At 40.4% G+C, this 16,547-nt stretch overlaps 1 protein-coding gene across 1 annotated transcript; it reads left to right on the top strand.

The window, feature by feature from the left end:
• The first annotated feature begins 3,611 nt into the window (after positions 1–3,611).
• On the top strand, positions 3,612–12,161 carry VMA21 (vacuolar ATPase assembly factor VMA21). Its single transcript, XM_039873950.1, has 3 exons — positions 3,612–3,810; positions 7,721–7,830; positions 8,405–12,161. Exons 1-3 carry the CDS (start codon positions 3,758–3,760, stop codon positions 8,545–8,547), a joined length of 306 nt encoding a protein of 101 aa, XP_039729884.1. The 5' UTR covers positions 3,612–3,757; the 3' UTR covers positions 8,548–12,161.
• The last annotated feature ends 4,386 nt before the right edge of the window (positions 12,162–16,547 follow it).

Genomic DNA, 16,547 nt, shown 5'->3' with positions numbered 1-16,547 from the left:
TGGAACTAAGATTTTTCACCAGGGGGCATATTTTACCAATTTGTATTTTTAGAAAAATAAAGACATATCGCTTCACATTATAAAGAAGCCAGAGTTTCTGTTTCTCTCTTTTTTTTAAGCATGAGTTTTGTTAATCGTTTGGTGGAGCTTATTTCTATTTTCCTCATAGATTAATTTTTAATACACCAGGCTGTGTGAGCATCAGCTTCAGAAAGTACCAGTTGGTGTTTCAAGCATGGCCGTTCCCTTTTAAGCCCACTGCTAGCCACCCAAGGGGGGACTGCCAGGGCATGGGGTGTCATGGTTTTGGGAGTCAGTAAAGCAAATTTGAGTTGTTGCCAAACTCGACTTTGAGTGTATACTTTCTATGTCATTGGGTTTATAACACTGAGATCCATAACCTGTAGAAAACACTAGACTGAGAATTAGGAACTCTAAATTTTCTAATCCTATCACTGATCCAGTGAATTTGGAACAAGTCACTTCCTATCCTTAGCTTTTCATTTTCTCAACTAAAATGAAAGGGCCAGACTGGGGCTCTTTCCATCTGAGAATCATTTTCCAGTTCTCAAAGGAATAAGGGAGGAACTACTGAACGGTTGCCTGACGTGCCATTTCATTCCCATGGCAACGGCTCTGTTTGGGCTCAACTGGCCTCTAGTTCATTATCAGCTGCTGTAGGTAGGAGGTTTCAGGACTTTGCTGAGCGGCTAGAGTGCTGGCTAATTTCTTTCTTTCTCTTACAGCTTCTGAATTTATTCTAAAAGTTCGATCTCCACCTCGGTGAGCTCACAGTAAATGTGGGTAGAGTATAGAAGTCAGCAAGAAAAAGATATGAGTGTTTTAGTTTATAAAAAAAAAACACACACACATTAATATATAAATGAGATTATCCAGGCATTTTGTCCCATGTCAAATCTTATTTATGAATGGTTCTTGTCTAAGTTATCATGAAACTTGCCGCAAAGGACTGCTAATGTGATAGTCTGAAAGTGTTGGTCTGGGAAGTAAGGGATGAGCTAAGCCCCACTAGGTAAATTCGTGACTTCTGACAAGTCCCTTCCCTCTCTAAGACAGTTTCCTCATCTGTACAAGGAGAACTTTAGACTACTGTTGTGGGCTGAATTGCGCCTCTCCCCAAATTCTTATGTTGAACTCCTAAGTCTAGTACCTCAGAATGTGACCTTATTTGTAAATAGCGTAGTTGTGGGTATAATTAATTAAGATGAGGGTATCCTGATCTAATATGACTGGCATCTTATAAAAAGGAGAAATTTGGACACAGGGAGAATGCCATGGGAAGAGAAATGCAGAGCTCTGGGGGATGCTTCTAAAAATCAAGGTTCATCAAGGATTGCCAGCAAACCACCAGAAGCTAGGTCAGGGATCCCCAACCCCCAGGACACGGACTGGTACCAGTCCATGGCCTGTTAGGAACTGGGCCTCACAGCAGGAGGTGACTGGTGGGCGGGCAAGCAAAGCTGCATCTGTATCTGCAGCCGCTCCCCAGCACTAGCATCTCCGCCTCAGCTCCACCTCAGATCATCAGGCATTAGATTCTCATAGGAGCACTGGTCCCTGTTGCCAAAAAGGTTGGGGACCGCTGAGCTAGATGGTTCTCCTTCACCATCCTCAGAAGGAACCAATTCTGCTAACACTTTGATCTCAGCCTTCCAGCCTCCAGAACTATAATACATTTTTGTTGTTTAAGCCACTCAATTTATGGTAGTTTGTTAAGGCAGCCCTAGCAAGCTAATAAACTACATCAGTAGTTCCCAATCTTTTCTCTACCAAGAACCCTTTTGCTCTTTGCCCATCTGTGGACCCAATTCATTTATTTCACAAATATTTAGTGAGTGCCTACTATATATCATGTCCTTTTTCTAGGCCTTAGATATTCACAGAATCACAAAGCAAAGATCTTTCCTCTTCTGTTTCTTCTATGTTTTAAAAGATTTAGTCAACCAAGTATACGATGGTTTATTTCGGGTTAGTAATAATATGTGTATTTTCTTATTCAAAAACCAGAATTACCTCATCAATGTGATATAATTAGTGCCAAAAATCAAAGAAAGGCAGTGTTTTAAGTAGCTGGTGATCCCTTATAGCAAGTAAATACATCCAGTTTATTATATTTTTTAAAATATTGAAAATTGTTCTCAGAACCACCATTACTACATCTACGGATCCCTAGGGGTTCAAGGACCTCATTATAGGGTGATCAGCTAGCACAGGGGTCGGCAAACATTTCCTGTCAAGTTCCAGACAGTAAATATTTTAGGCTTTGTGGACCAGTCTCTGTCACAACTACTCAAGGACGTCACCATTTTAGTTTGAAAGCAGCATAGACAATACAAATAAGCATGGCTGAGTTCCCATAAAATTTTATTTATGGACACTGAAATCTGAATTTCATATAGTTTTCACGTGAGTCAATATATTCTTTTTATTTTTAAAAACCCTTTAAAAATGGAAAAAAAACATTAACTCATGGGCTCTAGAGAAACAGGTGGTAGGCAGGCTGGCTCTATGTATTTGGCGGACAGGCCACTTTGCCCACCCCAGAGCTACAGTCTAATTCTGCCCTAGTTCTGGCATTCATTAAATGGTTCTTATCCCCCGCTAAGGGTCTACATGAGGCCCAGAGAGGGATTATTAAGTTTTAACTCAAACCCAGGCTTCCTGCTGCCCAGTCCACGGCCCTCAACACCACTCTAAGCTGCTGGTTTATTCATGATTTCACATGTAGGCTTTGTGTCCATTGGTGCAGAAAATAGATGTGTGGTCAGTGGCCCTTTCCAGAAGTTGACCATGTAAGGGCTGTCCTTTTATAAGCAGCCAGTGGCAACCTAATTTTGTCAAGCCTGATCCTAGGCTTACGCACCCTTTTCGTTTATATCTCTCGGGTTGTGCAGGCCAGGGAGGCCCATCTGTCCCTTACTATTTGAGTCCCTGTTGCCTCATTGGCGCTTTCTGAGCAGCTGCAAAATATGTTTTTAACTTTAAGTGGAAGTTGGGGTCACCGGTGTCAGGCCTGGAAACAGTCACTCTTAGCAAGGGCTCTTTCAGCCCTGACATTCTCTAGCTTTACCAGGCTCCGGTGAGTGTTAAACTAACTACTCCTAGCTTCCCACGGCTGGACTTTCACTGCGGGCAATAATTAATGAAACATTTGCTCAAGGGCTGGAGAATAATGTGCACTGCTTTTTTCTGTTGTTGTTGTCGTAGGAAACTGCTTGGTTGCCTAGCACCACATTCATCTGCCTGCTCGTCTTTCCTCCTGGCTCAGCTGCTCCGGTCGCCTCGCAACCGCAGCTCGGAGACAGGGGCTGGGACAGAAGGTACTCGCTTTCACTCAGGGGGCGGCGGCAACAGCGCCAACCGTTCCGGAGAACCATGCTGCGAGGCAAATCCCGGCTCAACGTGGAATGGCTGGGCTACTCGCCGGGACTGCTCCTCGAGTGCAGGGAGCCCCCGACATGGCGCACGCCGCGGAGCCCGGGACGGTAAGTCACGTGGGCGCTCGCGCTCGCGCCCGCGTTCACCGCAGTCAACATCACCGCGGCGCGCCGCGCCGCGCATGCGCCTGCCGCAGCTAGCGTCACCGCCGTGCGCCGCGCCTGCGCACTGCGTCTCACAGCTCGGCGCTCGCCAGCATTTCCGGTCTAGGCCGTCTGGACCGGTACTCCGTTAAACCAAGCGAGTGTGTTCACCGAGCCCAGCCCGCCTCCCAGTACCTGCTGCGGGCGGCGACGCCATGGAGCGCCTTGATAAAGCGGCGCTGAACGCGCTGCAGCCGCCCGACGTCAGGTAGTCCCGAGCGGGGTCCGGGCGCGGCCGGGGCCTGAACCGCGCGATGCGGGCCTGTCCAGGCCTGAAGCGAGGCATGAGGGAACTCTGGCTTGTGGTGGGCGTGAGGTCTAGACCTGCGGGATGGGAGAGCGGGGAAGTATGTTGGGGCCGGTGGGCCTACAGCTCATGCTCCCGCCCTAGCACTTCCTCTCGCTGTCATCTATATTGGGGTTGTCTGCAGTCTCTCTGCTAGGGGGTGAGCTCCCTGACGACAGGAACCCGGCTTTCTCCATCTCCGTGGAGTCTACGGGGCCTGCGTCGTCGGGGCTTAATTAGTGTTTGCTGTATGAATGAATGGATGAGTGAATGAATGAATGGAAGGGAATAGGGGCAGGCCCTGCTGTGAGACTGCTTCCCTGGGGTTGTCAGTGGGATAGGGGCTGAAGGAATCTGAGAGAGCAGGTGACTCTGGCTGACTAGCCTAGCTATGGATACCTCGGTAGGCAAGAAGTTGGGAAAGGATTTAGCTACTACTGTTCAGAGAGGTCCCACTGTGTGCCAAGTTCAGCTTAGTTGCTTTATTATTACAGACGTTATCAGAATTAAGAAAGCGCTTAGTTTCCTGATTTTAAGGAAGATGAAGTTGACTCAGGATAAGTGACTTGTCTAATACCACACAGATCATACGATTAGTAAGTGTGGAGCTGTCATTTGACCAAGCCTACTGACTCCAAATCTGGTGATCTTTGGAGCTTGTGCTCTTCCCTCTCTCACAGTGTCATTGTAGATGTTTCGGATGTTTTGTTTGTTTTTTTACCGTTTACCAGTGATGATTCCAACAGGTATTTTCATTAAGTACACTTAGAATACAGTCTAGCCCTCCTGGACTGATTTTCGTGTTTCCTAATGGAATTTGCAGTGAAATCTTCACAGAGTGCAAGTAGTCTTGCTTGCCACAAAGGGGGAACTTGGTAAGCTCTATCTGCTTTGTGTTTGCTGCAGAAGTTTATATGATGTGGGTAAATTCTAAGTGGTTCTAAGAGTGGGGCACAATAAGGTTCATCCTGAATTATTTCTTTTGTGTGAGGCCAACTTTCATTCTGGGTTTCCCCATTCTTTATTTCTAACAAATCTCGGTAACATCCGTTCAGAGACACACAGGAGAAATCAATTGAATGCCATCAGTTGCTTTGTTTTAGAATAAATCACTGGTTGTACCCAGGCTGGCTTGTGCCAACAGCACTGCCAGCCTCAGTGGGCTGTGGCTGGAGACCAAGGAGAAATGCCCTATAAACACTAGAGGAAATTTGCTAGTTTTCAAAAGTTTTTGTGCTTAACTTTATACGTAGTCCCATATTTATGAGGTCATAGCCCAGAATAAAAGTCAAACTTTTGGAGCTTAAGGTAAAGACAAGTGAGAAGGGGTTGAAGATAAGCTACAAATTGTTAAGATATGTCCTATGTAGAGTGTGTAGGGCTAGAAATTAACATGCAGAAAATATTATGTTTGGGTGGTGGGATTGGAAGTGATTTTGTTTGCTTTAAAACATTTTTATGGTATATCTTCTTTAATAATAAACTTTTCTCAAAGCCAGGCCAGATAATATATATTCAAGAGAGGTAATCTAAAGAACAAGAGAACCAGTTAATTACCCTTTCTCTAGATTCTCAAGCTTTGTTTATCAGGTCAAATCTAAACTTCACACCCCTAAAACTCATACTTTAACTCACCACAGAAACACCCCAAAAGTTAAGGGGTTTTTGTGGGGGGGGGGCAGGGGTCTGCAACAGTGGCCAAATGCTGACTTTTTGTATTTTTTATAGAGCTACTGCAGGCACTCATATTCTTCATTAAGATTACACAATATATTTCTCTAAAAAATTACTACTAGGAACAGTTTAAGGGAACTTGTGTATATTAAATGAGAATGTACAGCTCAGTGATCACGAAAGTGTTAAATGCTAACATGTAAAATGTTAAAAAGATGATCTATTGAAGTAAGGAAAGAAAATATTAGAACTTCTGCATAAATTTATTTTTAACCTCATCTTTTTTAGTATCTATTTTTGCATATCGTTTATATTTTAAAGAAGGTATTACTAGTATGTGTATAGATAATCGATTTAAAAATATCAAAATACCAGTGTGGGGACATGTGCGCAAACTTTTACTTAGTGATGGATTGCAGTCAAAAAAGTTTGTAGATAATTGATATAAACTTGAGATGTTCCCTTCCTTTTGAGGCTGCCAGAAACCTCCCAGCTAATTGTGTACACAGTTAGAAGTCCTGTCTGGGTTTTCTAAGGGTACAGAGGGATGTGCAGGACTGTAGGAAGCAAGCTGTCACATGAAGTGCTGTAATAACAGGTATGAACAAAGTGTGATTGGGTCCCAGAGCAGTGACTTCTTCTGGGGTGTAATCAGGAAAGGTGCTTCGAGGAGAGACTACTTGGGGGAACCTTGAAGGCTGGGCTGTCTCTTTTTTAAAGATACAGATAAAAACCAGCACCTCTAGCTAAGGATGACCAGAAAGAGAATTAAGTTCAGGTGTGGACTATGAGCATAAAATTAGCAGTAGGTGAAGGTAGTCTGAGGATGGTTAGATTTAAGGGGGAAAGGACCATAAACAGAAGATTAAAGCTATAGGGTTCGGCCTTTATAATGTACCAGGTGATGTGTATGAGGTATGTACACGTTCAGAGTTGCGGGAAGCTGACTACCACTTCACTTTCGGGAACATTGCTCATTGGTAACAACGCATAGGACAAATACTGATATTAAAAAGTCAGTAAAAGATCATTAAGGAACGTTTTGAAAATGGGAAAGTTTTATACACATGTTTTTTTATATAATCGGAATAGTATATATACGTCAGGGTTTGGCAAAGGTTTTCTGTAAAGGGCCAGGTAGTAGTAGGTTTTGCAGGCCATGTAGTCTACTACTCAGCTCTGCCACTGTAGCTCCAAAGCAGTCTTAGATGATATATAAACAAAGGGGTGTGGTTGTGTTCCAGTTCAGCTTTATTTACGGAAATAGGCTGTGGGTTCTCAGGCCTTAATGTACAGACTCGTGACATGCATAATGCATTGTAATTTGCCTTGTTCATTTATCACATGAATATTTTCTGAAAAATCATCAATTTTTTTTAATGTCTCCATGTATTGCTATACATCGTTCGTGAAATTGTTTTTCCGTTATTGGATATTTTTATGTTACCCAGTTTTGTTTATGCTCTTATATTAATATTTATATTGTTAATGTTTTAAGTAGCAGTTCATCAAACTTATTTTCCTTTAAGAATATAATTTTAGAAGTTTGGTTACATTCTTCAGAGTAGTCTTATTGTATTCTGGAACGAAAGTTTTTCCATTGGAATATTTCCTTGATTTTAAAATTGTGGACAAATAGAGTTCAGAAAATGTTTTGACATCAAACTTTCAATGCATCCATATTACATGAAGGCTATCTAAATTGTACTACAGCTATTTAATTAAAAGAAATTTCCTTCAGCTGCATCCAGATTGTTCTAGGCTGTTTTTTCTTTGGATATTCTCACCTTGTTTGTACTGTGCTCAGCTAGCTGTTAGTTTTCTGTGTGTCTTCTTCGTCACTTCCATTGTAAATTCTGTAATTACTGTATACATTTGCATAGCACTTTGGAGATTGCAGGCAGCTTCCACACGTTGCCACTTCCTTTCACACTGAATCTGAATGACAGTCTCTTGGGGATGGGCCTGCAGCGAAGTGTCTTAAGATCTTCCACTTTTGAGACCTTGACTCTGTGCTTCTTCCTCTGGCCTCTGCTTCCAGGGCTGGGGCGGGGTTCCCAGAGTCTTTGCTGTGGGTGTTCCTAATGTTTAGGGATATAAGAGCAGTTCAGAGTGGCTGTGCAGGTTCTGATTTTTCTCTTTGTTTACTTTATTCCAGAAATGAAAGTTCTTTAGCATCTACCCTGAAGACGCTCCTGTTCTTCACAGCTTTAATGATCACTGTACCTATTGGGTTATATTTCACCACTAAGTCTTATGTTTTTGAAGGTAATCCTAAACCATATTTACTATTTTTATAGACATATTACTATATTTAAGTTTCTCTGCTTTTATGACCTTTATATCTGTAAACTGGATATTCTTAAGTTTGCTTCTTGTTTTGCTTTTCAAATATCACGTTGCTCATAATGAGTCTTCATGAAATAAACTTTTCATCACTCAGTTATTTCAGCTAGACATCATATTCATTTATGGTTTTCTGTGAAATAGCTTGCACATGCTTTCTTTTAATAGCCCTTTGAGAGCAAGAGTTGACTGCCACGGGTGGAAGAATTTGGAGGAATGTACCTTTGGTGGCAGACATTGGAAGGAAGAGAAAATAAAGCTCCCTTTTTTTTATGTCAAAGTCCTTAGATGAAGTGATAATTACGGTTCTCCTTCAAAATAATAGTCTTCATGTATAGAAGGTATTCAGATCTTTAAGTGAATACTTGTTTTAACACCACCCAAAGTGTTGCTTTTTAATTGCCTGACTAAATGTATAGCTAATAAAATTAGTATGCTTTGTTTTTGTACTTTGATAAATTTAGGAATAAAATGGAAACTTTCTTTCTCTTGATAGGCGCCTTTGGGATGTCCAATAGGGACAGCTATTTTTATGCTGCTATTGTTGCGGTGGTTGCCGTCCATGTGGTGCTGGCCCTTTTCGTCTATGTGGCCTGGAATGAAGGCTCACGGCAGTGGCGTGAAGGCAAACAGGATTAAAGCGCACATCCCCTTTTGATAGCATTAAATTGATTTTTTAAATGGTAAATGTGTCTGGGATACTGACGATTTCCCTAAAGTTATAAGAACATGTTAAAATGGATTTTAAGAGTCACGTTGACTAATGTAAATTTTGATCTTTCTAAATACAGTGGTTTGCATCAATTATAACTGTATGAGCCTCTCATTTGCAACAGAATTTGGAAAAATGAAATTGGTTACAAATAAGTATGTTGAGTTAATTACACATTATTCTGGGAAGAATTTGATTATTTTACAACAGAAAATGTTTTATAGCACTTTGTCTTTTGGTTGGTTTTTGAGTTCTACTTTTCTGGATATTTTAAGATGTACAGAGCCAAGCAAATCTAAACTTTATTTTTCTCTGGAATACTTCCCCTAAACTATCATCAAAGTGCCAGGTCATTGGATTTTAGGTTGTAAATTCCTATGGAAAATCGCTTAAATGTAGGTAATAGAATTAATCTGAATGTCACTGAAAATTTCAAAGAAAGTGTAATCCCTAGTCAATAGGAATCTTGCATTACATTATTTCAGAGGGAATCTAGGGTGAATTCCATTTTACATCAACTGGTTTATTGAAGGATCTCAATAGCAAAGCAGAGCTAGTTGCTTGGACACTGGTCTGCTTCCCTAAAGACCCCTCGCAGGCCTGCCTGTGCTTGCAGATCAATTCTTTAATAATCTGCTTTGCTCTGTTGTTCAGCAATGAAGTTACACTTTAATTCCCAGGTTTGTGTAAATTCCTTTTAAATTTGTTTTTCCTACTGTTTTTTATAATGTATATGATAGGAATTTACATTTAAATGGTTGTTTTTTGCATACTTAGGGAGTGTAAACCATCCTGAAAATAGATTATTTTTATCACCCAGGAAGAATTCTTGGGATTTTTAGTCTATTTAATCAGAGCCCTTATATATAGTTAGATAATCCTTGAGGTCCTTGCTGATAGAAAAAGACCCTATGATTTTACTTTAGTATCTTTAGTCTGTGTTATTTCTAGCCACTTGGTACTACTTGTGTGCAATTTAAAAAAACACACCCAGAAAAGTACATATTAAAACAAGAAGAAAATTTAAATTTCCTGTAATTTTGCCACCTGGAGATACCCACTATTTTGATTTACATCCCATAGGCATTTCTTAATGCTGGTTCCATAGCACTGAAAGTTTGGGTCAAGTTCAAATTCTGCCAACTTTACCTGACAGCTGTTTGCATTTTTTTCACATGAGTGATCAGCGGCCATTTTCTCAAACAAACAAACAAACAAATGCACACACACACACATTCTACCTGTATTCTTAAAAGTAGATAATCTCTGTTCAAGTTTCCTGTTATTGCTAATTCGTAATACAGTGGCCCTTGTTGTTTTTGCCATTTACCAACTTGTTTGTTCACCTCTATTTTTAATGTTGTGGAACTGGGTTCGTATAGTTAAATGTTGTCTACAGTTTAAGTGTCTGTAAGCAGTTAATCTAAATGTAAAGTGTTTTCTTCAAAAAGACTACATTTTCATATAAAATTGTACAAATTTATTATAAAATTATAGAAAAGCCCGGTTTGAGTCTGGGGTGCTGTGTGGTGGATTTCCAGACAGTCCCCTCTTTAGATGCCTTGTACTTGGAATTGTGCACGTAACTTCCTTTTCTGCAATGCCAAAGTTTTTGTACTTTGGGGATGTTACACTGTTTGTAAAATGGTACTGTCCAATGTTGGATTATTTTGTTTGACTTCAGATGTTCGCTGAGTAGATAATGATATGGATATTTTTTTGCAAATACTTAACCAGGGATTCATGCAAAAGCAGTCGTAATTTCCTCTTGGAAAAAATACCAAATGATTAAAATTTAGAATCGGATGCTAGAATTGATATTGAGGATTATTACAGTATAGGCTTGTTTTCAAACCAGTTAATTTTTTTCCTGGGGTTTTAACTGTTAGCTTGTTAGTTTGCTGCTGTTGAAATAACATATGGTATTTGACATCTTATTTTTTAAGATGTCTCACTAGTTTCCTGTTGCACAGTGTACATACTTCATGATGTTTAGAAAGAAAAGCTACAATTGAGCCCTTATACATGTTTTAAGGTAGGAATATGTTCATTATTGTTTGAAAACTGATTGTAAGAAGAACCTCAGTTAGGAAGTAACTTGAAATGTCAGTACAAGCTACTGATTTAACCCCATTTACTGTAACACGTTACTTTCCTCACCTCACCTCCCATTTTGCCTCCCGGAATATAATCTTTTTCCCCATTGTGCTGAAAACTGAGAAGTCTGCTGTAGAATGCATCTAATGTCATTAGCTCTTCAAGTGGATACCATTTTACATGTAGCAGCAAAGTTCCATTTTGAGTTGTTAACTGAAGAAATTTAAACCTTTTATTTAAAAAAATGCGCTCCATGGAAATCTAACTGAAATACGTGGTAATAATTAGACTGCTTTCATCATAAAAAATCTCATCAGGTTTGCCAAAAGAAGCAACCGATTGACTTATTTGGTGTCTATTTTCCATTTTCACATAAATTTCATATATACATCTAGAATACTCAAGGAGACCAGTGAAAGCAAATAAGGTGTGCCCAAGGAAAGATGAAAGCTGTAAGTACATGAAACAAAGAATTAAAATTCTGTCTGAGCTGGATCTGGTGTGTATTTCTTGTTGCCAGACAGGTTCATGTTTACACTGAAGTGTAAATAAAGTCCACAACTTGTTGCGAGGCCTCTTTTATAAATGATTATGGCACCGACTTTGTCACTTGTCTTAGGTCAGCAGCAGATTTCTCTGCTGTCAGTCGTTCTGCATCCTCCACCAGAGTAGTATAACTATTAATTCAGACTCGATTCTTGTATTTCAGATAAATTTTGCAAAAGGTAGGCTGAAACAGCACATTAATAACTTGACGAGAGTTTTCTTTCCTTTTTGTAAGGGTAAAGGGTCACCTGACTCAATTATTTTCAGAGACTTTGGGAATCTATTACATGAAATCTGAACAGCTTAATCCCTTATACTATTTATTAAAATAGTCTGGAATCCCTCAATTTATCATCACTCCTGGCCATGCTCTTCTCGCTTGTTTCATTGCTATGTGTAATTGAAAGTAATCTCTGCGTTCCTTTTAAGATGTTTTACAAGTCATATTTGTCAGTTACACAGACTAGTCTTCCTTTTTCTCAAGTTCAGTGAAATCTCACTGAACAGTGATAATAGCAATAGCTAACAACATCTGCACAGCACCTTACAGTTTGCAAAGAACGTTCACATATTCGCATTTGAGTTTTGCATAGTGAACCTGTTATGAGATGTCTCCTGACATCAATGCTTAAACGTGTTAGAATCTTTAAATCACTAGTCATTGAATATGCTGTAGTTTTGAATAGTGCCCAGACTGGGGCAGGCTTTAGATGCGCTGTGTTGAAAGCTGTGTGTAAAATGGGGGGCTTGAGTTCTTTAGCCAGTTGATTCAGATTTGCTTTTGTTAAGTGATGCTTTTTTAGCCGTCATCTGGATGGATTTTGTATTCGTTATATTCTAGCCTGTAATTTGTATAAATTTACCATCTGTTGTCATTAAAAAATTGTTCATAATGCCACTTCGATGTGTCCTGATTCAATTAATAGTAATTTTATTAAACTATTTTTTTTGCATTTGTTTGCCTCTTTGTATCATATAGAATACGTACAGAGCTGTCAAGGGGAAGCTTTTATGCACTAAATGCAGACCAGATATGCTCAAAGTGGTGGATGGCTGTGTGACGCGCTAACACAGGAAGGGCCAGTTAAACCCCACCTGCGATAGGCCCATCAGAATTTGTGTGGCAGTGGGGAAAAATAAGCAGCTCTTTGCTCTGTGGCTTTTTAAAATTTTCATTTTGGGGTGAATGGGCTTCAAATACTGCTAAAATATTGAGAAGTACTTGTGGCTAGTTAATCGTGGGGATAGTCAGTTCCTGGTCTTGTCTAGTATGCCACCCCTCATGTCTGTGCCCTTTGTTCTCTGTCCTCTAGCCACCTGTTGATTGTATTCTAGCTTCTTTCTGCATTTCCGAGAGCTCCAGCTAGTTGTTACTAATCCTGTTCACTTCTAAAAAAGATTTGAGACATCTACGTATCTAAGTATACACATTATTACACACACACACACACACACACACACACACACACACACACACACAGTTTATATACAATTTGGAGGCTGGAGCTCAGATCCGAATGTTGGCAGTGTTGGTTTCTTCTGAGGTCTTTGACTTGTAGATGGCTGTCTTCTCACTGTGTCCTCACATGGTTGTACCTCTGTGTGTGTCTGTGTGTCCCAATCTCTTAATGAGGATCCCGATCATACTGGATTAGAGCTAACCGTAATGAACTCACTTTAATTTGATCACTTCTGTGTAAACCCTGTCTCCAAGTACAGTCACATTCTGAGGTACTGAAAGTTGGGACTCTAGCATGAATTTTTGGGGGGACACATTTCAGCCTATGACAGTTATGCTATATAGTGTTGTATGGGCAGAATACTGAACCCTAAAGATGTTCACATCTGACCCCCTGGGACCTGAGAATATGTTACCTGACCTGGCAAAGGGGAATTAAAGGTGCAGATGGAATGGAGGTAGCTATTTAGCTGATTTTAAGAAAGAAAGATTATCCTAGATTATCTAGGTGGGCCCAACTTTATCACAAGGGTCTTGTGGTAGGCTAAAAAATGATGCGCCAAAGATATATTCACTTAACTAATTCCTAGAACCTGTGACTATTCTATAGCAAGAGTAGATATTACCTCATACGGGAAAAGATGTGATTAAGGATTTGAGAGGAGGAGTTTATCTGGATTATCGTGGTGGAATAATCTTTGATAATCCCTGGTAACCTAAATGCCATCACAGGTATCTTTATGAGAGGGAGGGGAGGGAGTTTGAAACAGACCCACACACAGGAGAAGGCGATGTGAAGAAAGGTAGATACTGAAGTGATGGTGGCCATGAGCCAAGGAAGCCTGAGGCCAGCAGAAGCTGGAAGAGGCAGGGGAGGACTCTCCCCTAGAGCCTCTGGAGGGAGCACAGCCCTGCCAATCGATGCCTTGGTTTTAGACTTCTGACTTCCAGAACTCGGAGAGAATAAATATTCATTGTTTCAAATAACCAAGTTTGTAGTAATCCGTTGAGGCTGCCATAAGAAACCAATACAGATCCTTGTAAGTGGAAGAGGGAAATGTAAGAGGAAGTCATAGTGGTGGGGAGTGAGAAGGACTCTTGCTTTCAAGATGGGAGAACAGAGCCAGGGGCCGGGGAATGTGGGCAGCCTCTCGAAGCTGGAAGCCCATGACCGCAGTTCTCTGGATAGGTCACCGCCCCCTTAAAACACCAACTGCCCAATGGTGTGTTTCTTAAGAGAGTTTCAAGGGAGCTTTATGGTTTGGTTCTCAACTGAACCCCCACCCCCAGTTTCTGCCTGGGTGAGCGCTAGTGGCCCATGCGTCACCATGCAGGCGGATACCACATCAACCGGTTTTGCTCACACTCATATACCCAGTACCCTGTCCTGTGCCTGGCACAGAATAGGGTACTGTGCATGTGTTGAGTGAATGAATGAATTACTTCTATTGGGTTTGACCTTAGTACACACTTTCTATTTCCTGGAGCCCCTGACGCAGCTGGGCCTGCCATGGTGGTGGGGAGGGTCTTGGGGGGGGGTGGCGGGTACAGCCCTGCCAAAGGCTCGCTCCACACTAGTGGCATGGTGACCTCCAGAATTAGGCCCCATATCTGCCCTCGACACAATGTTTTCTACAAAATACACATTATTTGTATTTGCTATGATTCGAACACATGGTTCTTCATATATCAGAAATACAGAAGGTGTGTGTTCTTTCTGTTAATACAGTGAGTTTTAAAGGTTTAATTTGCAGCGATTTCATAATAAGTGATAATTTTTATGTTATCTGTTTCATTTAGCTTTGATTTTACTAACAATAATCAGTCTCCTTATTATAACCTTTGGATAACTTTATGATTATTTCTAATCCGAGAGGTTTAGCATAAACCATTGTGGCTGTTTTAGGAGGACCCCTCTAATCATAAACAACAGACGTTTTAATTGTCACATTGAACTCAAGGAGTAGGCTTCGTGAACCCTGATCACATGTTAAAATGCATATAATTATTTTAGCGAAATAAGCATTAGTATGTTGAATATTTAACTATTTTCATTATGAATATGCAGTGTGGTTTTTTTGTGCTTAAAGAGATCTCTCTGTACTAAGTATCAACCTGTTTAGGACAAAGTCATTATCTTTCATGTTCTAAAGAATGTTTAGTGGGTTTTCTGAGAATCTATCAGACTGTCCCTTATAAACTGGCCCAGTGGGCTGTGTTGAAATTCCTATTCCCAAATCTATGAGTTGTACAAGGTCCTGAATGAAAGCCACAGCTTATTAAAAAAATCTCTAGTAGACTTTATTTTTAAGAGAAAATTTAAGTTCACAGCAAAACTGAATATATAGTTTGCATATACCCCTTAACCCCCCACTCCCCTACCATCAACACTTCCCACCAAAGTGGTACATTTGTTATAATCAATGAACCTACACATCACCGTCACTCATAGTCCATAGTTTACACAAGGGTTCACGCTTAGTGTTGTCCGTTCTTTGGGTTTGGACAAATGTATTAATGACATGTATCTATTATTATAGTAGCACACAGAATAGTTTCCCATCCCTAAAAATCCTCTGTGGTCCGCTTATTCATTTCTCCCGCCCTCTTCTGAACCCCTGACAACTAGTGACCTTTACTATTTTATAATTTTGCTTTATCCAGCATTCCATATAGGTGGAATCATACAATATGCAGCCTTTTGAGACTGGCTTCTTTCACTTAGCAATATACATTCAGAGTTCTTCCACATTTTCTATGGCTTCATAGCTCGCTTTTTTTTTTTTTAATGCTGAATAAGATTCCATTGTCTGGATGGACCACAGTTTATTTATCCATTCACCTACTGAAGGACATCTTGGTTGCTTCCAGGTTTGGGCAATTATGAATAAAACTGCTATAAACATCCTCGTGCAGGTTTTTGTGTGGACGTAAGTTTTCAACTCCTTTAGGTAAATACCAAGGAGCGTGATTGCTGGATCGTATGTTAAGAGTACATTGAATTTTTGTGAGAAACTGCCAAACTGTCTTCCAAAGCAGCTGCACCATTTTGCATCCCCAGCAGTGACGAATGAGAGCACCTCTGCTGCACATCCTCGCCAGCATCTGGTGTTGAGAATATTCTGGATTTTGGCCATTCTGATAGGTGTGCTGTGGTATCTCGTTTTCATTTGCAGTTACCCGATGGTGTGTGAGTTTGAGCTTTTCATGTGTTTATTTTCCATTTGTATATCTTCTTTGGTGAGATGTTAAAGCACGTCTTTATAATAAATATTAATAAAAATAAACATGAGAAACTTTTCAAATCCTGTTAATTTGGCCTCTGCTTCCCATTTAATAAGAAACATTTTGTAAAATCGAAAGTTTACAAAGTAAAGATATAAATCAAGAATGCCCAATTTGGGGGAAGGACATTGGTCAAGGAGACAGAACGTCTGGGTTCTGTTCCCTTTTTGCCACCAAATGTGTCGTCTTAGGCAAGTTACTTAACTTTGAATCTCAGTCTCTTCTCTAAAGTAAGGAGAATGACTCAAGTGATTTCTCAAGTTCTTACGGCTTTTTGTACTTTACGTTAGTCACTAGAGTGGCCCCTGTCAACATACAGACATCTGAGCCCTTTGATTGCCTCGTGGTAAATTTAATATTGCTGTCTTGAAAATTGTCCATATTTCTATTCTGAAATAAAGAGCTTCGAGTGAGGCTGAAACCTCGCGACCAGCTTTCCCGAAGTATCTCGTTGAACGTGTTATACGTAGAGTGTATCAGGGGAGAGTAAATACAGCAAAAATGGTAACCACGCTTCAGGATTAATTCCATTTGGTGACT

The sequence above is a fragment of the Pteropus medius genome, unplaced genomic scaffold (genome assembly GCF_902729225.1).
Source record: "Pteropus medius unplaced genomic scaffold, Ma_sr-lr_union100, whole genome shotgun sequence".
Classification (NCBI taxonomy): Eukaryota; Metazoa; Chordata; class Mammalia; order Chiroptera; family Pteropodidae; genus Pteropus; species Pteropus medius.
Note: the sequence above shows the minus strand (reverse complement) of the source record. Positions and strands in the feature narration are given on the sequence as shown.